The sequence below is a fragment of the Osmerus eperlanus genome, chromosome 5 (genome assembly GCF_963692335.1).
Source record: "Osmerus eperlanus chromosome 5, fOsmEpe2.1, whole genome shotgun sequence".
In the NCBI taxonomy this organism is placed as follows: Eukaryota; Metazoa; Chordata; class Actinopteri; order Osmeriformes; family Osmeridae; genus Osmerus; species Osmerus eperlanus.
In genome coordinates, this window is record NC_085022.1 from 22089758 (window position 1) to 22117718 (window position 27961).

General features: G+C 50.2%; 1 protein-coding gene across 1 annotated transcript; it reads left to right on the plus strand.

The window, feature by feature from the left end:
• The first annotated feature begins 157 nt into the window (after positions 1–157).
• mrpl23 (mitochondrial ribosomal protein L23) lies at positions 158–27961 on the plus strand. Its single transcript, XM_062462702.1, has 5 exons — positions 158–306; positions 939–1061; positions 6069–6151; positions 11166–11239; positions 27244–27961. The coding sequence occupies exons 1-5, from the start codon at positions 188–190 to the stop codon at positions 27406–27408; spliced, it is 564 nt and encodes a 187-aa protein (XP_062318686.1). The 5' UTR covers positions 158–187; the 3' UTR covers positions 27409–27961.

Genomic DNA, 27961 nt, shown 5'->3' on the forward strand with positions numbered 1-27961 from the left:
TTCGTCTTTTTGTTAACCAAGCATTGAATCTTGTAAAAGCAATGGCTGTCCGAGCACGTGCAGGAGTAGTGTTCCACTCAAAAATGTCTGTAAGAGATCCTAACGGCCACATCAGGTTGGCAGGACTAGGTCAAAAAGTGCCCTTCTGTACTTCAAGGGCATCGCGCCCTCCCTAAAGCTTGTGCGCATGCGTCTGTCATCATCCCTGGAAGTACTCCCCACGTGTACCCTTGAGAAGACAACAAACCTCACCCAGCTTGCTTATAGATCAAAACAAGGGAGTTGTGTTATGGCAAGAAGACTGATGTAAGTCAAAATGGTTTAATATTATGCTGCATGTATCAGAAAGCTGCATCATGCCCAGATACTGTTTATATTTGCTCTTGTATTAGCTAGCTAGCTAGCTTAGCGCTCAGTCTTCAGTGTAATCATGTAGCGTTAGCTATCTAAGTAGCTACTGGTGCTGCTAGTCAACTAATTAGATAGATTAACTAACTATAGTATTGATTGCCAGGGTCTATAAAATACACACCGATTCCTGTTTGAAATGATCTTCGTAGATTGTGTTGTTCTTAAGTGTATCTAGTTAGATCGCAAGAGCTAGTTAGCTAGCTAGATACTCCGGCGCTAGCTTGCTAACTATTTCTTCCAGCAGCAATCAAGTGCATTACGAGCTTTTTGACTTGAAATTCACCCTCAATAAATTGCCACGACGTGATTCTTTTTTGCATTGCATCCCAGACAGACGCCCTAATTCTCCATGTATTTACCTGCACAGATTAATTACAGGTGTTGGAATTAAAGCAAGACCACATGATGTCTCCTTGTCTAGCACATTTAGAAAGCTTTTATTTCCCACCGATTAATCTGATGCTAGTAGAAAGGCCGTTTTGCCGTCTCATCCTTTGACTGTGCGCGGTCTGACCTGCTCCCCTCAGATACCCCCTGTACCAGGCAGGGAACCCCCAGCTGAAGATGTTCAGGCCTCCATTTGCCCTCACCCTGGTCCGACCTGGGAAGGAGCAACCCCCGGATATCGTCCAGTTCCGCATCCCGATGGAGTAAGTCTGTTAATGTTTGGAGTGTTTACGATCCGTTTTCTCCTGGCCTTGTAGTTCACACACTCGTCCACCAGGCGGAGTGCTAAGCTTATGAATTGAGATTGTTAGTTTTCACAGCTGAGGCCTTTACCCACTTATTGAGGTTGATGGACGTGGTGTTTTAGTGTTTAAGGGGGAAAATACGTTTGAATGAAACTTGTTTTATTAACAGTAGGCAAGGCTAAGACTCAATAATACAGTTCTTGACACTTCACAGCTAGTTGAAGTTCGCTTGAGTGCACGTGGAAGAGCTAGCTACTGTCAGTGATTGGAAGTCTGTGGTTGGAAAAATATCTACGATGAATGATGTCATAATAGTGTCTAGAATGGGAACCTGGCAACACTCCATTTGGGACAGCCCCCCTCCCCCTCACACACACACCTCTCTACCTCTCTTTCTCTACATCTCTCTCTTTCTCTACCTCTCTCTTTCCACCTTTCTCTCTCTCCTCCATGCTTACCAGCAGCCGTCACAGCAGTGATCAGGGCTTCAGATTGAAGTCTTGGCAGGTGCTTCTGAGGGGTTTACATCTAATCTATTCATTCAGGTTCCCACCCCCAGACCTGGCTTGTCTCCACCAGGTTTGGGTGCTTATGTAATTTCATTCTGTGTATCCGCATGTAAAGGGTCGGAATAGACTGGGCAGGTATCAGGAGAGAAGGGGAGTTACACACACACACACCACTGTGCATGTTGCTGTCTGCTTTTGGGAGTGTTGATGGTGTTTGTGGTGGCACTAAGAGCTCGCCCTGTGTTGGGCAGACAGTAAATGGGTGCTAATGAGAGTGGTAGTGTTGTTTGTCTCGAGGGAGAAACACACCAGCAGCACCTGGAGCCCATGTTGCATCGCTCTGACCCCACCTGTCCTCCACTCTCCCTCTTCTCTTTCGCTCAGTTTTTCTTGATTTCTGCTCCTCTATCCCTATCTCTGTTCCACCCCCTCTTCTCTCTGTCTTCCCCTCCATCTTTGTTTTACTCTTTCTGGACCCACTATTGTAATGTCTCTACTTCCAAACATACACAGCCTGCTTCCCATGAACTGGTGTCACCTCTGGTCTGTCTGTTTGTCTGTCTCTGCCTGCCTGCCTGCCTGCCCTTTTCTCCTGTTGATTGTTCTTTGATTCCTTTTGCGGTCTCTTAAGTATTTCCTCCTTCCAGCGACATCATCAAGTTTCTGCTTCTTACATATGCCCTTCCTGTATCAGAGTTCACACACACACACACACACACACACACACACACACACAGTATATATTCATTCTTTTTACACCTTGTGAACTCCACTTAAGCTGACATGCCCAGAGAATTCCACCCACCCACACGCACACATACACACACACACGCACACACACATGCACACACGCACACACACACACTGTGTGTATTCATTTACAAGCAACCGTGCAGTGTTCCTGTGTCACTGACAGAGTAATGAGTCGGCTACTGTGGCTCCCTGCACGGGAGGCAAGGCTGTTGTGCCAAACAACGTCCCAATCGCCATGGTGATCCCTCTGTTTCATCTCTGCGTTTGCTCCGAGCCGTAAACACCAGCGCTGTCTCATCTGGAACCAGAGCCACTCTTGTTTACTGTATGTTATGTCACAGCGAGTGGTTCCATGTCCTGGCTTTGACCACTATTCAGTTTAGCCTACTGGGCCCTGTAGGAGAAGTGGTTCATGGTATTGTGTGTGTGTGTGTGTGTGTGTGTCTGGCAGACGCTCACCATGGCTGTTGTGGTGTCTGTTTCTCTCTCCATGACAGGCCTTTGTCAGGGGCTCCATGTGTCAGGGTGGGGCTGCTGTCTTTATTGTGTGTGTGTGTGTGTGTCCTGACCTGACCTGACAATGGGCTACAGGACCATAAGGAGCGGCTGTCTTTCACCTTTCATCTTCTCAGAGAACAGTCTCCTGTTTCATTCTCACCACTTAGCTCCTCTGACACAATGCTTTCAAAACCATTGTGTGTGTGTGTGTAGTGTCTGTAGGAAAGAGAGGGCTGTGCCTACTGTAGGTACGCTTTACTATCTTGTCACCTGTTAGTTGACCTGTTTTAGGTTACCTTGTATGAACCCTGCGTCAACTTCCTGTTCTCTCTCCCTGTGCTCTGCTCGTGGTAGAGGCTAAGCTAACTGGGTCGGTGCTCTGATCGTGGTAGAGGCTAAGCTAGCTGGGTCTGTGTTCTGTTCGTGGTAGAGGCTAAGCTAGCTGGGTCTGTGTTCTGTTCGTGGTAGAGGCTAAGCTAGCTGGGTCTGTGTTCTGCTCGTGGTAGAGGCTAAGCTAGCTGGGTCTGTGTTCTGCTCGTGGTAGAGGCTAAGCTAGCTGGGTCTGTGTTCTGTTCGTGGTAGAGACTAAGCTAGCTGGGTCTGTCTGAAACTGTGTTTGTCCTTCGGTGTGCCAGGTCTGACATGGTGATATGGTCTCAAAGGAAGACAAAGACCTCAGAAAATAGTTCAGCATGTTCTTTCCAACCCCTCCTAGGACTCTGCATTAAGTACACCTGCCGTCCTCTCCCTTTGACTCTCTTTGATATCCTGTTTATATCTCCCCTCCCTCCCCTTAACAATACCAAACAATACACCTTTATTTAGCCCTGCCTACCCACACTTACCTCCCCACCCCTCAGCCCCAGGCCCTGCTATGACCCTCCCCAACACCAAAACCGGCTCGGCAACAGCTCTGTGACCTTCCGTGGGCCGGTCTCACACGCTCCTCCATGTTTTCATCTCTGGGGCCGATGTCGTCAGTCGAGGCTGGCCTAGCCGTGGGGAACGAGCGCAGCATTACGTGTTCATCTAGAAATATATCAGTCGGCAAACCCTGTGATGCTCAGGGCCCCTGGGATACCTCCTTATCTGGAGAGAGGGAGGGACGGGGGGTAGGCCAGGTCTGGGGGAGTCACGGTGGGGTGTAGGATGAAAGAAGTTAGCCAGGGAGGGTGGGGCTCTTCTACACTGGAGCATGGTTGGGCTGGAGGGGTTACTTTTAGCAAAAACTCTTGTTTTCGTTTGTCTGTATGCTTTCTGGGGGTGTGTGTACGTGTTTTTTGTGCGTGCGTGTGTGTGTGGAGGCTGGATAATTGGAGTGTGTGCTGTTTGGGGATTAGAAGGATGCCCTTCACAGCAATCAGGATCAGTATTCCTGCTCTAATGATCCTGTGAGGAGTCTATTCCCAAAGCCCCTCCCCCTCCCACTACCCCCAAGCTTCTCATCACCTCTCCCTCCCCCCCCCCCTCCCTCCCTCGCTCTGCTTTCTAGGAACCCAGCTCTCGCCCACACAATCACACTCTCTCCCTCCCTTTCATTCTTCATCTCAAGTATCCCCCCCCCCCACTTCTCTTCCTGTCAGTCTGCTCTGCTTCGCCAACCCCCCAAATGCACTCTGTGTGAGGGGGGAGAGGTGCGGGGGAGGGGGGGTGGAGGGGTGAGGGGTGGGGGGGGGGGTGGAGGAGGGGTAGGGGGGGTGGAGGGGGGGTGGAGGGGGGAAACAGGGCCCGTAGGCACATCTGTTAGTTGCGTCTCTTAGGTAACAGCTCTCCTACCCATAGAGAAAGAAAGAAACTGAGGGTTTGTTCTGACTTCCTGCCCTCCGTCCCCTGGCTTTGGGCAGTCCCCCAGGAGCGCTCTCTCTTTCTACTCTCTCTCTCTCCCACTCTCTCCCCGGCCACCTCTCTGCCTCCCTCTGGCTCTCATCTTGCCTCTCTTTGTCTATTGCTCATTCTCTTCCCTCCTACTCTCTGTTTCTGTCTTTCTAAAAGAGATACGTGTCTCTCGGTGAAGGCCTGTTTTTTTTGGACAACCTTTGTCTGACCAGCTGGGCTCCAGAAGACTTGCTGCAGCCCAGGCTGGGCTCCAGAAGACTTTCTGCAGCACAGGCTGGACTCCAGAAGACTTTTTGCAGCCCAGGCTGGACTCCAGAAGACTTGCTGTAGCCTAGGCTGGGCTCCAGAAGACTTGCTGCAGCCCAGGCTGGGCTCCAGAAGACTTGCTGGAGCACAGGCCCACGTTACGCAAGGTCATCCTATATGACGAACAATATTTCTTCTAACTTAGTTTCTTGTTTGGACATGTCTTGGTAGGTGGGTATACTGTGACTCTGAGGAGTGGCCATCCCAGCGTGTGTGTAACCATGACTACCCTGCTGCATCAGCGATGGATTAAAAGCTAGGTCATGTTTAAGATGGTGGCGAGAGAGTGTGCTTGTAACATCACTCGTGACAGGACGACGTGGAGTTTATTGCTCTGTGGTCAAAAATCAATCAGACACAGTCATTGGGATGTATAGAATATTTGAACAATAGTTGCTGGATAGCTGTAATTAGATTCACTTAACAAGTAGGAAAAAGCATTTTTGCTAAATGGTGCCAATTTGTCCATGCCTGAGTCCTTTCTCTTTTGACTCATTTTGTAGCTGGAGAAATGTTTTAGCCCAGTGTGTCTAAAGTGATCACCAAAGTCTAAACGCTATTGTCTTTATATCAAGAAGAGGATACTTAATTGCAGTCCATGTTTAGACGGAGAACCCCGGCCTGTCTAAGCACTCTGCCTCTGCTGAGCTCCTGTTAGGCACTTTGCCAAACGTGCAAGTGCTCCAGACAAAACAGCGCTAATCACATTTGATAGATTGATTAGCAGTTAAAAGCTTCTCTTTCTTATATGGAATCAATACATTCCAAATGTTGCCATCCTGTCGACGCGCAGGCCACTCGGCTTCATGTCCGCTTTCAGAACTGCCGATCGATGCGGCAGCCGGCTAATCGGATGAAGCCTCGCTCATATCCGTCCTGGTGTGGAAACTGGAGGTGAAGGCAGGGAACAGAGAGCCCTCCACATAAACCTCCCCTGTCTCCTGTCTCAATGAACAAAGAAATATGGAGCTCTTATAGATTGCTGAAAGTCTTCCAATAACAGTCTCTCTTTTTCTCTCTCTTTCTTTCTCCTCCTCGCAATGTTCCTGGGTTGTCTGGACAGAATGACTAAGTGTGACGTGAGGAACTACCTGGAAAATATTTATAGTGTTCCAGTAGCAGCAGTTCGCACCAGGATACAATACTGTAAGTACCTCCCCCCCCCCCACACACACACACATACAAATACACACATTTACAAACACACAGCAACAGTAAGTACTTCAGGACCAGACTTTCACCAGAGTGCAGACAGGTTCACCACGACCAGAACATGGAGCACCTCCGCCACTTCAACAGGCACTAACACGCACGGTCCGCGCCCAAGCACTTCCAGTACTAGGTCTGTTGCACCACAAACACACACACACACACACACACAGGTCAGGCCCCCTGGAGATGGATCATTGCAGGGTGAGAACATACAAACAGTTGACAAGCCACTGGAACACTGTATGGCAGAGAGGCAGCGCCTGGCTCTAGGTTCCGGTGCCTTCTTCAGCTGTCGTCTCAGGGAAGCTCAAGCACAAGAGCATGTTCTGCAGGAGTGCATGATCTACATAACATTCCTTTCTCTTGTTATCAATGAACAAACTGGAACAGACTGATACAATGTTCTAGAAGTCTCTGCAGGTCCCTTTCACTTGATATCAAGTTTTAAGTCCAACTTCTTGTCTCAGATTCAATCAATATGAACATAGGGAAGTTTTGAAAACAACTGCAAGGAAGAAAGAGCTGGAGCCCAGAGCGTGTATCATGTACAGTTAGGTCCATAAATATTTGGACATTGACACAATTTTCATCATTTTGGCTCTGTATACCACCACAATGGATTTGAAATGAAACAATCAAGATGTGCTTTAAGTGCAGACTTTCAGCTTTAATTTCAGGGTATTTACATCCAAATCAGGTGAACGGTGTAGGAATTACAATACATTTTATATGTGCCCCCCCCCCTTTTTAAGGGACCAAAAGTAATTGGACAATTGGCTGCTCAGCTGTTCCATGGCCAGGTGTATGTTATTCCCTCATGGGAGTTCGTTATTTCATTGACAAGGAGCAGATAAAAGGTCTAGAGTTCATTTCAAGTATGGTATTTGTGTTTGGAATCTGTTGCTGTCAACTCTCAATATGAAGTCCAAAGAGCTGTCACCATCAGTGAAGCAAGCCATCGTTAGGCTGAAAAATCAAAACAAACCTATCAGAGAGATAGCAAAAACATTAGGTGTGGCCAAATCAACTGTTTGGTACATTCTTAAAAAGAAAGAATGCACTGGTGAGCTCAGCAACACCAAAAGACCCGGAAGACCATGGAAAACAACTGTGGTGGATGACAGAAGAATTCTTTCCCTGGTGAAGAAAAACCCCTTCACAACAGTTGGCCAGATCAAGAACACTCTCCAGGAGGTAGGCGTATCTGTGTCAAAGTCAAAAATTAAGAGAAGACTTCACCAGAGTAAATACAGAGGGTTCACCACAAGATGTAAACCATTGGTGAGTCTCAAAAACAGGAAGACCAGATTAGAGTTTGCCAAAAAACATCTAAAAGACCCTGTACAGTTCTGGAACAACATCCTATGGACAGATGAGACCAAGATCAACTTGTACCAGAATGATTGGAAGAGAAGAGTATGGAGAAGGGAAGGAACTGCTCATGATCCAAAGCATACCACCTCATCAGTGAAGCATGGTGGAGGTAGTGTTATGGCGTGGGCATGTATGGCTGCCAATGGAACTGGTTCCCTTGTATTTATCGATGATGTGACTGCTGACAAAAGCAGTAGGATGAATTCTGAAGTGTTTCTGGCAATATTATCTGCTCAGATTCAGCCAAATGCTTCAGAACTCATAGGACGGCGCTTCACAGTGCAGATGGACAATGACCCGAAGCATACTGCGAAAGCAACCAAAGAGTTTTTTAAGGCAAAGAAGTGGAATGTTCTGCAATGGCCAAGTCAATCACCTGACCTAAATCCAATTGAGCATGCATTTCACTTGCTAAAGACAAAACTGAAGGGAAAATGCCCCAAGAACAAGCAGGAACTGAAGACAGTTGCAGTAGAGGCCTGGCAGAGCATCACCAGGGACGAAACCCAGCGTCTGGTGATGTCTATGGGTTCCAGACTTCAGGTTGTCATTGACTGCAAAGGATTTGCAACCAAGTATTAAAAGTGACAATTAGATTTATGATTATGTTAGTTTGTCCAATTATTTTTGGTCCCTTAAAAAGGGGGGGGGGGCCACATATAAAATGTGTTGTAATTCCTACACCGTTCACCCGATTTGGATGTAAATACCCTGAAATTAAAGCTGAAAGTCTGCACTTAAAGCACATCTTGATTGTTTCATTTCAAATCCATTGTGGTGATATACAGAGCCAAAATGATGAAAATTGTGTCAATGTCCAAATATTTATGGACCTAACTGTATTCTGGTTCACTTTTCTTCAAAAACAAGCTCTGTGATGATTACCGGTTGTGATTACCGGTCGTGACTATGTAGCATTATGAGCTAGTCCCTTTCTTATTTTATTGGCAGAGAGGAGACAGTTTTGGAACGGATAGCATTGCTAGCGGTTAGCGTGCCTATCTGGGCTCAGATCCCCCACAGCTCCTAACCTTACAGTCTTGCTGCCACAGCACTGTGGTCTCCAAGACGATCCCAGGACACCCCTGCAGTCCTCCTCACACACACGCGTGCACATACAAACCTACTGTGGGGGTCTAAGTGGGCCAAGCATGGTTACACAACCACCCCCTTCTCCCCTCCCCCCTTCTCCCTTTGCCCCCCCCCCCCCCCCCTTTCTTCCTTTTACAGTTGAGCAGGATCATAGTCAGGCCGAGCGTTATATCATTGACTAAATGATCCTTGTGGCTTTTTATGGGAGAGGAAATGCATGGCCTGTTTAGAGGCTCTTTTACAAGGGTAAAAATGTGCACGCTCCTGGAGGAACAGGGGGGGAAGGGGGGTAGGAAGGGGGGGGGCACCTGGAGAGGGACGGATGGGAGGTGAGGGGGAGTTCGCCGAAGGGAGGATGGGTGTCAGAAGAGGGATGGAGGGATGGGTGTGACACCAGCCTGTCACTGAGACTGCTGTGTTGGCAGAGCCACGCAGGAGCCCTCTACCCTTCAAGGAAAGAAGACCGATCTAGAGAGAGAGAGCGACGCTCTGTTGGGTAACATGGAGGAAAACCCATCAGGGTTGTGTTTATGAGTGGAGGGTCTGGTCCTCTTTAAAAGCAGGGGAAAAGGGAAGCCCCTTGGGAGGGAGGGAGGGAGGGGAGGGAGGGAGGGAGGGAGGGAGGGAGGGAGGGAGGGGAGGGAGGGAGGGCGGCGGGGGAGGGCGGCGAGGGAGGGCGGCGAGGGGCCCCCCAGGCGATCTGGAGGTGCGTCAGAGAAGGTATCCCGCCCTGCACCAGGGTTCCACTCCATTGGCAGTGTAAAGAGGGGAACGGGCTGGGAGAACGAGGGGCGCAAACGACCCCTTTCTTCCCATCGCCTACGGCGGGGGTATTTTGGAAGGCGTTGCCACGGTTACCCCTCCCGCTCCGGGGTCTGTAACGTGATAGCCGTCTGCCAGACCACAGGCCCAAAACCAGAGAGGGTGATTAGGAATTACTTGTTCGTTTTTTTTTTTTTTTGTGCGTGTGTTTTGTAAGTGCCTTTTTATCATCTACATAGCAACCCACATTTTACCTGATCTAGATTTGTTGTGCGTGTGTGCGTGTGTGCGTGTGTGCGTGTGTGCGTGTGTGCGTGTGTGTGTGTGTGTGTGTGTGAGACTTTCCTTCTCACGGCGCTAAGGACGTGGGGTCTCCGCATAGGGGTTTCCCCCACAACCAGAGATCCTGAATGTGACACACACACACACACACACGTCTCTAACACCTACATAGGGGCTACTAACCGTGTGTGTGTGTGTGTTTACAACCATGCTAAGGGCTTTCCCTGAGCTGTGGGTCTGGCTGTTGATTATTACACAAAACACACCTATGTTCGCACACACACACACACAAACGTACCAACTCCAACACACACCTCCATATGTGCACACACACATATGGACTCAAATATCTCATTACAGTGGAATGTTTACCTCGTGATTCATGTCATAAACGGTTCCCATGACAACAGCAGTTACGGTGAAGACCCACAGTGAGTTTTCGAGGTGGAAAAATGCTGTTGCTTTGTCACTTTTTTCTGCCCGTTTGTAAGTTTTTCTACTGTTTGGTTAATCTTCATTGGTTTAAGGAACCAACTGTTGGTCTCCTGGTTGTGTGGTGAAGTCTCTCTCCCTCTCTCGGTTATCCTCTCCCTCTCTCGGTTATCCTCTCCCTCCTCTCCCTCACCCTCACACTTTTTCTCATCCCCTCCCCCTCTCTCTTCCCCCTCTCTCTCCCCCCTACTCCCTCTCTCTTCCCCCTCTCTCTCCCCCCTACTCCCTCTCTCTTCCCCCTCTCTCTCCCCCCTACTCCCTCTCTCTTCCCCCTCTCTCTCCCCCCTACTCCCTCTCTCTTCCCCCTCTCTCTCCCCCCCTACTCCCTCTCTCTCCCCCCTACTCCCTCTCTCTACCCCCTCTCTCTCCCCCCTACTCCCTCTCTCTTCCCCCTCTCTCCCCCCTACTCCCTCTCTCTACCCCCTCTCTCTCCCCCCTACTCCCTCTCTCTACCCCCTCTCTCTCCCCCCTACTCCCTCTCTCTACCCCCCCTCTCTCCCCCCTACTCCCTCTCTCTACCCCCTCTCTCTCCCCCCTACTCCCTCTCTCCCCCCCCTCTCTCCCCCCTACTCCCTCTCTCTACCCCCTCTCTCTCCCCCCTACTCCCTCTCTCCCCCCCCTCTCTTCCCCCTTCTCCCCCCCCCCCTTAACCCCCCCTTCTACCCCCCTCTTCCCCCCCTCTCTTCCCCCTTCTCCCTCTCTCTCCCCCATTCTCCCTCTCTCCCCCCTACTCCCCCTCTTCCCCCCCTCTCTTCCCCCTTCTCCCTTCGGAACGGACGGGAGAGTTTCATGTTGACGGCATGTTAGAATAAGCACACCAACCAACTAAAGCACAGAAGAAGCCGTATAAACTGAAACCCTTACAATAACCCCCCTCCCTTCGCTGTCCCTCTCTCTCTGTCACTTTCGGTCTCCTTTCTCTCTTGATTACTCTATCTCTCTACAGGTACGAACAAGAAAAGAAATCACCTGAACCAGAAAGTGAAGAGGCCTGATTACAAAGTGGCGTACATTCAATTGGTGAGCTGACACACACACACACACACGTATTATGCGACGTGGGTAGCAGGTATTTACAGTACCCTGACTCCCAGCTGGTTAACATTGAGGTGGAGACGTAGGTTTCTCAGTAGCACCCAGGGGCTGTTGGTGTTGCCCGGGAGGTGAGGTTGGGGGTTTGGGTTAGGGGGGGGGGTGTTATTAAAACAACATCCCCCTCCATCCAGAGGAATCTCTCCCCCTGCGTCTCTCATGCAGACATGCCGCTTTTCTAAGAACCAGTTGGACTCGGTGGCCTCTCACTCATCCCTTCTCATTGTAGACCGCCCCCACACCACCCACAGAGTGGCTCTGCTCTTATTAGAACTGTGGAAACATACGTAAGCGCTGCCCTCTCAAGACAGACAGCCACAGGCACCGCTGGGCCCCCCCGCCATCTTGCTGCTGTCCTCTTGAGAACCCCTTAAGTCTCACACATCCACAGACACGCTCTGTCTCGCTATAGACTGGGGTTAGAGACAGATACAGACTGGGGCTAGAGAGACAGACAGACTGGGGCTAGAGAGAGAGACAGACTGGGGCTAGAGAGAGAGACAGACTGGGGCTAGAGAGAGAGACAGACTGGGGCTAGAGAGAGAGACAGACTGGGGCTAGAGATAGAGACAGACAGACTGGGGCTAGAGAGACAGACAGACTGGGGCTAGAGAGAGAGACAGACAGACTGGGGCTAGAGAGAGAGACAGACTAGGGCTAGAGAGACAGACAGACTGGGGTTAGAGAGAGAGACAGACAGACTGGGACTAGAGAGAGAGACAGACTGGGGCTAGAGAGACAGACAGACTGGGGTTAGAGAGAGAGACAGACTGGGGCTAGAGAGAGAGACAGACAGACTGGGGCTAGAGAGAGAAACAGACTGGGGCTAGAAAGAGAGACAGACTGGGGCTAGAGAGAGAGACAGACTGGGGCTAGAGAGAGAGACAGACTGGAGCTAGAGAGACAGACAGACTGGGGCTAGAGACAGATACAGACTGGGGCTAGAGAGAGAGACAGACTGGGGCTAGAGAGAGAGACAGACAGGCTGGGGCTAGAGAGAGAGACAGACAGGCTGGGGCTAGAGAGACAGACAGACTGGGGCTAGAGAGACAGACAGACTGGGGCTAGAGAGAGAGACAGACTGGGGCTAGAGAGAGAGACAGACTGGGGCTAGAGAGACAGACAGACTGGGGCTAGAGAGACAGACAGACTGGGGCTAGAGAGACAGACAGACTGGGGCTAGAGAGAGAGACAGTCGGGGGCTAGAGGCACAGACAGACTGGGGCTAGAGAGACAGACAGACTGGGGCTAGAGAGAGAGACAGACTGGGGCTAGAGGCACAGACAGACTGGGGCTAGAGGGACAGATACAGACTGGGGCTAGAGAGACAGACAGACTGGGGCTAGAGAGACAGACAGACTGGGGCTAGAGAGAGGGCTCTATGGAACATCTCCAGGGTCACTACCTTCACACCTGCATCTGACGTCAGATCCTGGGCCCGTTTGAACCCCAACCTCCATTTGAAGTTTCTTCTCTTTGAAATCATACAACCCCCCTGCCCCACACCCCCGTTGAAAGTAAACAAACAAACAAAGTCTTATTTCATGAAGTCTTTGATGGGAATATGAAGAGATGCTTTTGTTTTCTGCTGGGCTGGTTTGATGCTGCCCAGATCAGCCACTGGCGGCGTAGACCTATTGTTCCCCCACAGGTTCAGACATCCATCCTGAAACGGATGAATAATTGAAGCGGTCTAAACATGACAGTTTGAAAGACGATACATAATTGAAGCATCCATGAGACTTCCTCTTGTCTAAAACCCGTTCTTCCTGAGAGCCTTTGTGTGTGTGCGCGCGCGTGTGTGTCTCTGGAAACCTAACGTGGAAGACGTCTGTCTCGCACCAGTCACGCACAACTATCAGAGGTGTGAGCATGCATAAACTGGCCGATCAGGCTTCAAACACACACACACTCGTACACAGCTTGTGACACAACACACAGCCCTGAGACATGCACACACACACACACACACACACTCGTACACAGCTTGTGACACAACACACAGCCCTGAGACATGGTTTCAGGAGTGTCTCGTGGGCTTGGCATGAGGGATCTCCTGGATGAGTCTGTCTGAACAGGAGCAGCACTCAAACATGGACTCTCCAGACTTAAATGCCCTCGATATAGAAAACCCATAAGATCCTGCTTATTTCTCTGGCAAGTTTGCAGAAAAACATGCTCACACACACGGACACACACAACTCAGGGGAGAAAAAAACTTTCTTTTGCAGTGGTGGATAGAAAACAAGATTGTTCCTAATTGACTCCACATGTGGGGGAGTGTTCTGTGGCTCGCTGCTCACAGCAGTCCTCCCTCCCTCCCTCCCTCCCTCCCTCCCTCCGCTAATATTCCAGCAGTAATATGGAGGGTCTCTGTTATCCCCCCCCCCTCCCTCCCTCTCTCTCTGTCTTTCCCTGCATACCCTAGTTTGTGGTTGAGGGGAGGCCTTGTGTTAGCAGGGTTCCGTGACGGCCATTTTTCTCAGGGTGAGGGGGACCCCACTACAGGGAAAAGGAGCGTTTTTTGTGTGTGAGAGAGAGGGAGAGGGAGGGAGGGTTGAGTAATGTGGGGGGCCGAGGGAGGGTTGGGTAGGGGGGTGACGGAGGGCATGGTGGAGTTATGCCAGAACAGGAAGGATCCAGAGATCCTTCCTGAGTACTAGTGCTGAGGAGGAGGAGCTGGGAGCAGAGGGGTGAAGGAGGTTCAACAGCCCAAAATGAAGGCTACACTTCAGTGGCTTGGTCCTGGATTCTAGGGTCCTGGTACTCTGGGTCAGAGTTTCATGCACAGAAAAGACTAGCCTGGAATGACTGGTGTTGGCCTAGGTTGACTGGTGGGTGGTTTGCGCATCATGCAGGCAGACAGACAGACAGACAGACAGACAGACAGACAGGCAGACAGGCAGACAGACAGACAGGCAGGCAGGCAGGCAGGCAGGCAGACAGGCAGTCAGGCAGACAAACAGATGTGTTCAGGTGTTGTCTGGTGCAGCAGGCTCCTTGGTTGTGAGCGAGTTGCACATCTCTGTATATAACACAATAAACCCTCATCATGATCTCATTCTGTAGTAAATATCTTACTTGTGCTTTTGAGCTCTCTCCCACCCCCACCCACACGTGCGCACACACACAAACACACACACTATATTCACACCGTAGGTGAGTGAGACTGTAGTTAGGGAAGATCCAGCTGACCTTCACATAGGAACACACCCAGTGAACTCCCCCACAGACACGCTCTGTCTCGCTAGAGAACACACCCCACTCTCCATCACTCTCTCTTTCACTCTTTGTTGCTCTCTTTTTCTCCCTTCTCTCTCTCTCTCTCTCTCTCTCTCTCTCTCTCTGTCTCTCTCCTGTCTCTCTGTCTCTGTCTCTCTCTGTCACGGACAGAGGGAGGGAGAATGTCAGTGGAAGAGCGGGAACATGGTGAAGGAAGGAGCGGGGTGTGAGGGGCAGGATGTAGGTGGTCCGTCTGATCTGACACTAGATGGCAACGTTTTGCTGTGCAAGGAGACCCTTCCTCCAACCCCCCTTCTGCCTCTGACGGCTGCTCCAACCTCTCCTCTCCCCTCTTATCCTGTCCTATCTTCTCCTCTCTTCTCTTCTGTGCAATCCTCTCGTCTGCTCTTATTGACTCCTTATTGCTCAATACTTGATGCAACCCCACTTGGGATGTATGGAGTGGGGGGGCTAGAGAGAGAGAGAGAGGGGGAGGGAGGGAGGAGTGAGGCCCTGTCAAGGCTAAAGCAGGATGACCCCCCCTCTCTCTGTCTCTCTGCACTCCCTTACCCCTTCTCCCCCCTCCTCACCTCCTCCCTCTGTTCCTGTTGACCTCGGGGAGCCCCCACGCTCTGGACCTGGAGGTGCTGAATCAGGGGGCGAGGGGAAATCCTGCTTATCTGTGTGGAATTTTATTATTTTCAACTATTTGGCTCATGATTGCTTGCCTCCCCTCCCTCTTCCTCATCCTCCTCTACCTTGTCACGCAAACTCTGGGTCGTCGCCCCTTCATCGCCCCTCGGTTTCTCTCTCACTCCCTCAGTCCCTCACCTCCAGTCTGCAGAGTTATTCACGTTAGGCTAAACTCTCTATTTCTGCTGGTTGTCGTTCCCCTCCTTCTACCTCTTCTTTCCCTCCCTTGTTTACCCTCCTGTTCAGTTCAGCATGCTTTGAGGCAGGCAGGCAGGAACACACGTTGACAGTGCCTCAGCAGTGGAAACACACAAAGTGGAAACAGTTGAACTTGTACTGCATGTGCAGATCGCTACCCAGCATGCAACACACAACATTTTTACTGTGGAATGGCACGTATCGAGGTGTTTCACCTGGTTCTGTGTCTGTCTGTCCCACAGAAACATGATTTATCAGGTTTTAATGTGGGAAAACTGCCACAAAGACTGAGACGCCGACACTCAGTCATGTGTTTGGCAGCTTTAGTGCGTTGATGAGTGCATGTGCGTGTTAGTGACTGTGTTTGTTGGTGTGTTTGTCAGAGAGAAGGACAAGGAATGTGAGTAGGTTTCATAAGAGCGGAGAGGACAGAATATGAATTATAGAAAAGTGAGTCTGGTCTCTGGCGTCCGGCTTGCGTCTTCACACCCACACACTTTCCACTTTGTACTAACACAGATAGACCACAATACTGAGGACATTTAGATTTTTCTCTTTCTCACGCACACATGTGTACACACGCGCACGCACACACACACTATCTGGGCCACTCTTGTGCTGCACAACCTGTTTCATCCTCTCCATCTCTCAGGATCTTGAATTTTCTCCTCCCTTGTTTCCTCTCCTGTTTCCTGCATAACTTAGACACACACACACACACACACACACACACAGACTATAAACTTGCTGATTATGCCTGACCTTCCATCCTTACACGGCTGTCACTTTGATCAGCCAATCATCATCAGGCGCCACCCAGGTTTGCTCTGGGATGACCGCACCACTGATGCAGCCCGCTGATAGGAGCTGCTGCATTTCCTGTTTTTGGTGGTTTCATTTGTTTATTTCTTCCTCAAACAGCTGGTCCTCACATTCCTCTGAACGGGGGTGACGGGGGGGTAGGGTTGGGGGGTTGGGAGAAATCTATAGATAGTGGGGCTGAATGACTGCTTGAACAGGGAGAGGAGGTTGGAGATTGAGCTGAGAGGGATTTGGGGAGGGGGGGGGGCGTAATCCTGTCCTTGTTGTTGCCGTCCCAAGTCACCAGCCATGTGGCTGAGCCGAGACAAGCGTGTTCAAGACCCTGGTGAGCCAGAGAGAGGCTCTATTACCAGGGTTCAGTGTCTACTGAAGAAGCCTAATACAGCCATGCCTTGGACAAGCCCAGACATGCTCCCACAGGTCTGTCTCTGGGCAGAACAGCAGGGAGCTATGCGTGTGTCTGTGTGTGTGTGTTTATTGGTGACCCTATAGAAACCAGAGACCCAGCACCAGCGGCGGCTCTTGGTCTTGGATCTGTCCCAGCCAGGGGGCTGTCTGTACGGGAGGCAGACGGGGCGAGAGGGAGACGGGGGGGGGAGGGAGACGGGGGGGGAGGGAGGGAGGGAGGGAGAGGGAGATGGGGGGAGGGAGGGAGGGAGAGAGAGAGAGGGAGATGGGGGGGGAGGTAGGGAGGGGGAGAGAGGGAGACGGGGGGAGGGAGGGAGAGAGAGGGAGGGAGAACGGAGGGAGGGAGGGAGGGAGGGAGGGAGAGGGAGGGAGGGAGGCAGGGTGGGAGGGAGACAGGGAGAGGGAGGGAGGGAGAACAGGGAGAGAGCGGGAGGGAGACAAGGAGAGGGAGGGTGGGTGGGAGGAGGAAATCAGGGAGAGGGAGGGAGAGGGTGTCACAGGGGCAGAGAGGGAGACCAAGAAAGAGCGACAGAATGGAGTGAAAATTAGAAGCATTTAGCCTGGAACAGAAAAGGAAAAAAACAGACCTAGAACCAACTCGTGTTAAATGAGTCTAGTTGTCACCATTTTTAATGGAGTCTTTTCATATGCATCATGTGCAAACTGAGAGCTGAGTTATTTGGTTGAGAGCGGCGCTAGAGATGTCGGTAATTGAGAGTAATTTGTGCGGGGGCAGGGTCGTGACCCCGGCCAACCGACAACAGGATGCCAGCTCTCACTGACATTCTCCCTCACATCAAGAAATGGTTTCTAGCTATTTCTGCTCTGTTCCCCTCCCCTTTTCTCTCTGACAGAAAGATTCTCAAGCCATCCTGAATTAAGAGGACTGCTCCTCTCCCTCGCCCGGCCCCCTCTCTCTAGGACAGAGCACTGCTCCCTCGCCCGGCCCCCTCTCCCTCGCCCGGCCCCCTCGCCCGGCCCCCTCTCTCTAGGACAGAGCACTGTTCCTCTCCCTCGCCCGGCCCCCTCTCTCTAGGACAGGCTTCACCGTGGTTTACGCCAGTAGCTTCTGTCGAGGAGAGAGTGTGAGAGAGAGCTAAAGTGTTTTTGTGTAAGAGAAAGACGTGTGTGTTTGAAAGAGAAAGCAAGTGTGTGTGAGAGAGAGAAAGAAGTGTGTGTGTGTGTGTGTGTGTGTGAGAGAGAGAGAGAGAGAGAAAAAGCAAGAGTGTGAGAGAAAGTGAGAGTGAGCATGGCCCACCCAGGGACCTGGCAGGAGAAACAGCAGCTGGCTCTCCTCTTCTCTCTCTCCTGTCCTCTTCTCTCTCTCCTGTCCTCTTCTCTCTCTCCTGTCCTCTTCTTCTCTCCTCTCCTTTTCTCTCTCTCCTTTTTCCTCTCTTCTCTTCTCTTTATTTCCTCCTGTCCTCTCCTGTCCTCTCCTCTCTCCTGTCCTCTCCTCTCTCCTGTCCTCTCCTCCCTCTCCTGTCCTGTCCTCTTCTGTCCTCTCCTGTCTCTCCTGTCCTCTCTTGTTCTGTCCTCTCCTGTCTCTCCTGTCCTGTCCTCTTCTGTCCTGTCCTGTCCTGTCCTCTTCTGTCCTCTCCTGTCCTGTCATCTTCTGTCCTCTCCTGTCTCTCCTGTCCTCTCTCCTGTCCTCTCTCCTGTCCTCTCCTGTCTCTCCTGTCCTCTCCTGTCCTCCTGTCCTCTCCTGTCCTCTCCTGTCCTCTCCTATCCTCTCCTGTCTCTCCTGTCCTCTTCTGTCTTCTTCTGTCCAATCACAGACCCCCTTCAAACCATATACACATTCCACACTTGTGAAGTTTTTTGAAAGACACACACACAGCAGCTAATCCCTGTAACCTCACCCCTGTGGCATTGCCTGGTTTCTAGTCCTCTGCCAGTGTGTCCAAGGCGGTCAGGTTGGGGTCGACCACACAATGAACACTTCACTGAGACGTCCAAGGCCTGCTCCTGCTTCAGATGAACACTTCACTGAGACGTCCAAGGCCTGCTCCTGCTTCAGATGAACACTTCACTGAGACGTCCAAGGCCTGCTCCTGCTTCAGATGAACACTTCACTGAGACGTCCAAGGCCTGCTCCTGCTTCAGATGAACACCTCACTGAGACGTCCAAGGCCTGCTCCTGCTTCAGATGAACACTTCACTGAGACGTCCAAGGCCTGCTCCTGCTTCAGATGAACACTTCACTGAGACGTCCAAGGCCTGCTCCTGCTTCAGATGAACACTTCACTGAGACGTCCAAGGCCTGCTCCTGCTTCAGATGAACACTTCACTGAGACGTCCAAGGCCTGCTCCTGCTTCAGATGAACACTTCACTGAGACGTCCAAGGCCTGCTCCTGCTTCAGATGAACACTTCACTGAGACGTCCAAGGCCTGCTCCTGCTTCAGATGAACACTTCACTGAGACGTCCAAGGCCTGCTCCTGCTTCAGATGAACACCTCACTGAGACGTCCAAGGCCTGCTCCTGCTTCAGATGAACACTTCACTGAGACGTCCAAGGCCTGCTCCTGCTTCAGATGAACACTTCACTGAGACGTCCAAGGCCTGCTCCTGCTTCAGATGAACACTTCACTGAGACGTCCAAGGCCTGCTCCTGCTTCAGATGAACACTTCACTGAGACGTCCAAGGCCTGCTCCTGCTTCAGATGAACACCTCTCTTCTTGAACATGGTCAGACGGCAGAGGGACCACAGTTTTGCTCTCGCCTACGTTAGGCCGGTGGCCATTAACCACTTTTTGCTTGTAGATGTCTTGAGCTGAAAAGATCAGCTGTTTTGTTGTTGTCCATAGCAACATACTTATCATGCAGATTGCAAGTGCATATACAAATTTGATACAGTAGATATTGAAAACATTTTGTACTTCAACATTTATTTTTCTTAAATCACACCTTATTGCCATTGTTTGATTTAAAGCCCCATGGAAGAGACCCCCAGACTGTAGGCCGAGCAGACCAGATTTTAATGACAAAACATCTTTTTATTTTTGAGCTGACCAAAATGTTCATCAGTTATCAGTCAAGTCTCTGATAGACTTGAAGTAATGCACTCAAGTCCTCTGCAGTTGTAACATCTAACGTCTGAGTTTCACAAACATGAGAGAACCTCTGACACGTGCAGATTGTTGCCAAATTGGACTGATAAGTTTTCCGCCCTATTGCAACTCAAAACCTGCCCTTAAAACCCAAATCACAACTTTCAAACTTTTGTTTTTGGCAACGCTTTAGTGTGAAAGGGTTGTGTCCCCCCCCTAGAGAGCCTGCAGACTTGCTTGTCTTTTTGACCAGAGTTAACAGTTAAAATCGTTCTAGACATTTTTGAGGTCTTTGTGATGGTTATAGTCCAGCTGAGGGAGACTCACTCCGCTATCCAAATCATCGAATTCAGGTGTTCAAATCACTTCCATAGCCACAGGTGTATAAAATCAAGCACTTAGGCATGCAGACTACGTCTATAAACATTAGTGAAAGAATGGGTCGCTCTCAAGAGCTCGGTGAATTCCAGAGTGGTACCGTGACAGGATTCCACCTGCATCCAAGCCTTACATCACCAGGTGCAATGCAAAGCGTCTGATGCAGTGGTGTAAAGCACGCCACTGGACTCTAGAGCAGTGCAGACGAGCTCTCTGGAGTCACGAATCATGCTTCTCCCTCTGGCAATCTGATGGACGAAACTGTAAAGTTTGGTGGAGGGGGGATTATGGTGTGGGGTTGTTTTTCGGGAGTTGTGCTCGGCCCCTTAGTTCCAGTGAAAGGAACTGTTAATGCTTCAGCATACCAAGATATTTTGGACAATTTCATGCTCCCAACTTTGTGGGAACAGGAACTTCCTTTGCCAACGTGACTGCACACTAGTGCACAAAGCAAGGGCCATAAAGACATGTATGAGTGAGTTTGGTGTGGAAGAACTTGACTGGCCTGCACAGAGTCCTGACCTCAACCCGATAGAACACCTTTGGGATGAATTAGAGTGGAGATTGCGAGCCAGGCCTTCTTGTACAACACCAGTGTCTGACTTCAGAAATGCACTTCTGGAAGAATGGTCCAAAATTCCCATAAACACACTCCTAAACCTTGTGGAAAGCCTTCCTAGAAGAGTTGAAACTGTTATAGCTGCAAAGGGTGGGCCGACATCATATTAAATCCTATTGTTTAAGAATGGGATGTCACTCACGTTCATATGCGTGTGAAGGCAGACTAGTGAATACTTGTGGCAATATAGTGTATCTTAAGCTATTTCCAAATACAGTCTGTGATTGTGTAAAAAATGAAAGCTTCAAACTAGTAGTGATGCAACCTCAATTGACTACCAATGGAGCTACACGTCTAAATGACAGTCAGACCCAGTGTGAGGGCAGGGTCCGGCCCGCTGCCTGGGCCCGCTGCTTGGGCCCGCTGCTTGGGCCCGCTGCTTGGGTGTTCAACACCCAGGTCTGGACTGAAACCAGGGGCAGGGGAGGAGGGGAGGCAGAGAGCGTCGGCAGTTGAATCTGGGTTTTGTGTCCCTGCCTCTCTGCTATAATATTCTGTTCAATCCTCAGCCACTGGATAATCCCTTCCCCCCCCATCCCCATGTCACCGTGGACATTCTAACACGTCGGCCCTGGAGAACTGGGTCTTTCATTTCGATCACCTGCAGCATCCACATTTCCCTGTACTGATCTCACCTGGGTCCCACTTGGTGCTGTTTCTCTCCTCTCTGCTGGATACGCTTTCTGTCCAAACAACACTCTGTAGATGTTCAATAACAACCTGTTTTGTCCTGCTGCTTTTCAAGGTTCCACACAGAACACCAGTCAGGTGGAGTCAGGTGACTGAGCGGTGAGGGAATCGGGCTAGTTATCCGAAGGTTGACAGTTCGATTCCCGGTCATGCCAACTGACGTTGTGTCCTTGGGCAAGGCACTTCACCCTACTTGCCTCGGGGGAATGTCCCTGTACTTCCTGTACTTACTGTAAGTCGCTCTGGATAAGAGCGTCTGCTAAATGACTACATGTAAATGTAAACACCAGAACGTGGCAGGATAGGGCTTCTAACACGCTCAAATAACCACTCAAGCTCGTCACTGGATGCACTGCAGCCAAACTCTGCTTGCTTGAACAGAACAAGACATTGAATGTGTCTAATAATCTCATATGCAGTCTTTGACAGACAAACACACACACACAGCTAGCGAGGAAAAAGAGATGGGTTGGAATCGACCCAACGGTAACATTTGCGTTCCCTTGACTTTTTCTGGTCCACGGAGAACAGAATTGAGTGTTTTAAAGGTGCTTGCTGTGCGTAAGAGGTGAGTTCACACGGTGGTGGGTGTGAGCCAGGCAGAGCGGGTCTGTAAAGGAGACGGCTTACAGCCACTTCAAAAGGCGCAGCTTTGGGGTGATCAAGGGGGAACCTCAGTCTATACACTTTCTATCTGTTTATCTTCCTTTCTATCTTCCTGTTTCTCTCTAACTCAATCTTTTTTTGTCTCTCATACATGCCCACACAATGGGTTGTTTTTGGCTCAGAGTTCAGTGGGGGGGGGGGGGGGGGGAGTGTGTGTGGTGGTAGTTAGGGGGGGGGAGTGTGTGTGTGGTGGTAGTTAGGCGGGGAGTGTGTGTGTGTGGTGGTAGTTAGGGGGGGGGGAGTGTGTGTGTGGTGGTAGTTAGGGGGGGGGGAGTGTGTGTGTGGTGGTAGTTAGGGGGGGGGAGTGTGTGTGTGGTGGTAGTTAGGGGGGGGAGTGTGTGTGTGGTGGTAGCTAGGGGGGGGGAGTGTGTGTGTGTGGTGGTAGTTAGGGGGGGGAGTGTGTGTGTGTGTGGTGGTAGTTAGGGGGGGGAGTGTGTGTGTGTGTGGTGGTAGTTAGGGGGGGAGTGTGTGTGTGTGTGTGGTGGTAGTTAGGGGGGGGGGGTGTGGTGGTAGTTAGGGGGGGGGTGTCGTGGGTGTGGGGTGGTGGGTGGTGGTAGTTGGGGGAAGTGTGTGTGTGGTTGGAATGAGGGGGGCGGGGGGGGAGTGCTGCTTTGGCTCCATGTATACATTACAAATGAAAATATTAATGCTCTCTGCCAGTACTCGCTCTGGCGGCGGAAATGTGTCTGACAGACGCAGGACACATACTCACCCTCCAGCCTGTCTCGTGCGCACACACACACACCCTCCAGCCTGTCTCGTGCACACACACACTCACCCTTCAGCCTGTCTCGTGCACACACACACACACACACCCTCCAGCCTGTCTCGTGCACACACACACTCACCGTCCAGCCTCTCTCGTGCACACACAGGTCCTGACTCTCCAGCCTCTCTCGTGCACACACAGGTCCTGACTCTCTCAGCCTCTCTCGTGCACACACAGGTCCTGACTCTCCAGCCTCTCTCGTGCACACACAGGTCCTGACTCTCAGCCTCTCTCGTGCACACACAGGTCCTGACCCTCCAGCCTCTCTCGTGCGCACACAGGTCCTGACTCTCCAGCCTCTCTCGTGCACACACAGGTCCTGACTCTCCAGCCTCTCTCGTGCACACACAGGTCCTGACTCTCTCAGCCTCTCTCGTGCACACACAGGTCCTGACCCTCCAGCCTCTCTCGTGCACACACAGGTCCTGACTCTCTCAGCCTCTCTCGTGCACACACAGGTTCTGACTCTCTCTCGTGCCAACAATAAGAAGGCTTGTTTAATGTGCCTCAACGCTGTGTTGATCTGAATCTGTGCGCTTTGTTGTTTTTGTGAATGACTCTGTCTCTACCCTGTATTAATCTTCAATCCGTGTTTACCTCAAGTGTCCAGCGCTGCTCGCCCTAACGGGGGGTTGTCATGCACACCAGGTCCCCCCCTTCCCCCCCCTCTGGATGTGGACTAGATAGGTTCTGGCCCGGCTCAGTCTTGTTTTTCTGTCTCTCAGGCGTCTCTGCTGGGCTTCAGAGCTGTCTAGCAGGCACTCCTCCACTGTTAGCAGGCTCTGCTGGGGTTCATAGAGGACTTCTCCACTGTTAGCAGGCTCTGCTGGGGTTCATAGAGGACTCATCCACTGTTAGCAGGCTCTGCTGGGGTTCATAGAGGACTCCTCCACTGTTAGCAGGTTCTGCTGGGGTTCATAGAGGACTCATCCACTGTTAGCAGGCTCTGCTGGGGTTCATAGAGGACTCCTCCACTGTTAGCAGGTTCTGCTGGGGTTCATAGAGGACTCATCCACTGTTAGCAGGCTCTGCTGGGGTTCATAGAGGACTCCTCCACTGTTAGCAGGTTCTGCTGGGGTTCATAGAGGACTCATCCACTGTTAGCAGGCTCTGCTAACAGTGGATGCCCGGCACACAAATACGCTGGTTTGCAGGTGCTTGTGGCTCATACGGGTCAGAATAGGGTCATATTCTGACTCCATGTTAGCGTCTTCACAGTTGCCTTGGGAACGTCAAACCTTCAAGTTGTGGTGTGTGTTTTCTTGCCGTTTCCTGGTAAATATTTGTCTTTTCAGCACAATCAATTCTTAATATGTCATCTCATTTGTGTAACGTGTATGTGAATTTGAATGTGTTTAGTTGTGTGTGTGTGTGTGTGTAAGGGGTGGGGGTGGGGGTGGGGGTGGGTGTTGTGTGTGTGTAAGGGGTGTGTGTGTGTGTAAGGGGTGGGGGTGGGGGTTGTCAAAAGGAGTCTTAAGGGCTGTGTGTGTATTTGGGTGTTTGTGATTGGCTGCCTGAGTGAGAGAACTCTGCCACAGGAATTCCTTCCTGGATACCTCCAACCGATATAATAATGGGTGTGTAGTTAATAAGAGAGTTAGCAATGTAGCTAGGTCATTGTCCATTTAGAGCTTTGTATGTGAGTAAAAGGACCTTAAAGTCAATTCTGAAGGTAACAGGGAGCCAGCCATCATTTTGTATTATGAATGGTCGTACCTTCGCTATATTCTTGAGGTGAAAGAAAGCTGTTTTAGTCACTTTATTAATGTGAGAGTTGAAATTCAAATCTGAGTCCAGGATTACACCGAGACTCGTCACCTCTGGTTTAAGAATTAAGCCTCCTAGATTCTTAGTAAACATCTCTATTTTGGATTTTGGGCCACATAGTAGGGCTTCAGTTTTGTCCTTATTTAATTAAAGAAAGTTATCATTCTCTGGAGTTATCAGCTCTGGATAAGAGCGTCTGCTAAATGACTAAATGTAAATCATTCATCCATTTGTTTATTGGCGACAAGCAGTTGGTAATGGAATTCATGGCCGTTGCATCGTTGGGTTCAGTGGATATATATAGTTGTGTGTCATCCGCATAGCTATGGAAATCTATGTTATGTTCTCTGATTATGTTGCCGAGTGGTAACATCTAAAGAGAAAAAATTAATGGACCTAAGCAGCTTCCTTGAGCAACCCCGTAGCAGTTCTCATGTTTCTTAGACATATGGTCTCCTAAACTAACATCAAACTTCCTTCCTCTGATATATGATTTCATCCAGTTTAACACACACGTCCGTGAACCCAATAAGCTTTTCCAGTCTATTGATTAGAATGTCGTGATCAGTGATATCAAATGCTGCACTGAGATCTAACAGAATAAGGACAGAGACTTTATTTGCATCAGAGTTTAGTCTGAGGTCGCTAATTATTTTGGTGAGAGCAGTTTCAGTACTGTGATAATGAATCACTGCTTTTCATTAGCTCAGCCTTGGCCAATGGCAGGCTGCCATACCTTTGCATTGTTGTGGAAGTAGTTGTTTTTGTTTGTTGATGTTGCCGGGGGTTGTGTTTTGTCTCCGGAGTGACATCGGTAAACCCTGAAACCAAACATCATAGCATCTGACATCTTGCAACACACACAAACAGAAACCTCAGTTCTGGAGAGTTTTGGTGCAGGTCAGGGCAGGACTATTCTGTGTTTTGGTGCAGGTCAGGGCAGGACTATTCTGTGTTTTGGTGCAGGTCAGGGCAGGACTATTCTGTGTTTTGGTTAGCTGAACTAGCTTCAGCCCCTTGAGGGGATCAAGCTCATGCTAGGTGGTGATATATGCATTTTTCTCTATGTTTGGGGAATTGGAAACATAATAGCATTCTCTCTGAGAGGGGGAGCGGACCTCTGTTGCCCACGCACTGACCCCAACTAACATACCACACATAGTTAGGCTGCAGACTTGTGTTGTTTCTGGCTGGTTTGTGAGTAGCATGAGCAGCCGTTGGCCGTCTCAAGGACTGGTAGGACTGCACACAGTTAATGAACCATCTCCCAGGGTGAAGGAAGATGGATTGAATCTCACTGGGTTTATCGTATTGTGTTGCATAAACAGGAGTTAAACACTCCATTTCCAGTAAGGAGAATGTTTGTGAAATATCAATTCTGATTTTGCACCACAATTCAGAAAAGAGAGAGGAAAACTGAGTGATAGAGCAAGCAACAGTGATAGTTACTGTTAGTGATGGTGATAGTGATAGTTACTGTGAGAGGTAGATATAGTGATAGTTACTGTGAGAGGTAGTGATAGTTACTGTGAGAAGTAGTGATAGTTACTGTGAGAGGTAGATATAGTGATAGTTACTGTGAGAGGTAGTGATAGTTACTGTGAGAGGTAGTGATAGTTACTGTGAGAGGTAGTGATAGTTACTGTGAGAGGTAGTGATAGTTACTGTGAGAGGTAGTGATAGTTACTGTGAGAGGTAGTGATAGTTAATGTGACGGGTTAGTTATAGTTACTGTGAGAGGTAGATATAGTGATAGTTACTGTGAGAGGTAGTGATAGTTAATGTGACGGGTTAGTTATAGTTACTGTGAGAGGTAGATATAGTGATAGTTACTGTGAGTGGTAGTGATAGTTACTTTGAGGGATAGAAATAGTGATAGTTACTGTGAGAGGTAGATAATGATGGTGAGGATGTGCAAGAGTCACCTTCTGACCACGAGGGGATAGTGGAACGTAGTGTGCGTGCATGCCTGTACTCAACAACCCGTGTGTGTGCGCAGGGGCCCAGGATGCATTAGTCGAGGCCAGAGATGATCTAAATAATGGATGTGATCCTCCGCTTCTGAATAAGTGAACACCAGAAGAGAGCATGAGAAGCGGACTCTCAAATGGAAAGGATTCTTCTACGTGTGTGTGAGGGATGCAGAAGGAAAGTGATGGAGTGAAAAAGGGAGAGCGGAAGAGGTAGAAGCTGGAGGGGAGGATGGAACGTAGAGTAGTGAAGAGAGGGGCCGGGATCCTCTGTGAGGGCCGGGATCCTCTGTGAGGGCCGGGATCCTCTGTGAGGGCCGGGATCCTCTGTGAGGGCCGTGTGTTTTAGGTTGGATAGGAAACCCCGGCTTGGAACTAGTCCAGGTATCTGTGTCCTACAGTACCCGAGTCCTACAGTACCCGAGTCCTACAGTACCCGTGTCCTACAGTACCCGAGTCCTACAGTACCCGAGTCCTACAGTACCCGTGTCCTACAGTACCCGTGTCCTACAGTACCCGTGTCCTACAGTATCTGTGTCCTACAGTACCCGTGTCCTACAGTACCCGTGTCCTACAGTACCCGAGTCCTACAGTATCTGTGTCCTACAGTACCCGAGTCCTACAGTACCCGTGTCCTACAGTACCTGAGTGTCTGACAGGACCCCTGTGGTGTGTTGCAGGGACAGCAGCAGACCTTCTCCTTCCCCGACGTCTTCCAGTCGATGGACGCCAAGCCGCCCGAGGGCTCGGCCGACGACATCCAGAACAAGTTCATGGAGGACGAAAAACAGAGACAGAAACCAGACCCTCGAAGAGGAGGGGTCACGGAGTGGTTCGGACTCTAGACAGCCCGTATGTGAGGGAGAGAGAAAGAGTGTGTCTGAAGAGATGATCGATATGCAAATGTTTTAAAACTAAAGAAATATAATATTTGTGTAAAGAGAGTATGGAAGTGTGTGTGTCTCAGAGCTGAACCACAGAACGCTTCAGAACTTCTACTCTAGAATTTGTTCCTCCATCACCTCATTTGACCCTCTCACGAGAAGTTTTCTCTTTCTCTTCTGTTTCTGTCCCTCCTTCTGTGTTCATCTGCCCCCCGCTTCAGAGCCAGCCGGTCCCAACCCTACCATGACAAATGTTTCTTGCCCTTTCTCTCGAAAGCAAGTTTTGGCCCTGACTTGCTGGCACACGCACTTGACATTTGGAGAGGTATTATTTCAGCCACACAAAATGTGTGGCTGTCAAGCAATTAGCGATTTCGAGGAATAGCCGCTTATGTTATCCAACCAGCCGCCCGGGAGAGGAGAAAGGGTACTGTGTGAATGTGGCCTCGCCTCGCCTGTGTTTCTGTTTAACTAAACATGTTGGAAGAAATAAAAGGTCGCTTGTCAAGACTCA

Coding starts and splice junctions, on each gene's coding strand:
- mrpl23 (XM_062462702.1), top strand. CDS start 188: ATGCGTCTGTCATCATCCCTGGAAGTACTCCCCACGTGTACCCTTGAG. Junction 1,062..6,068: donor CAGTTCCGCATCCCGATGGA/GTAAGTCTGTTA, acceptor TTGTCTGGACAG/AATGACTAAGTGTGACGTGA. Junction 6,152..11,165: donor TCGCACCAGGATACAATACT/GTAAGTACCTCC, acceptor ATCTCTCTACAG/GTACGAACAAGAAAAGAAAT.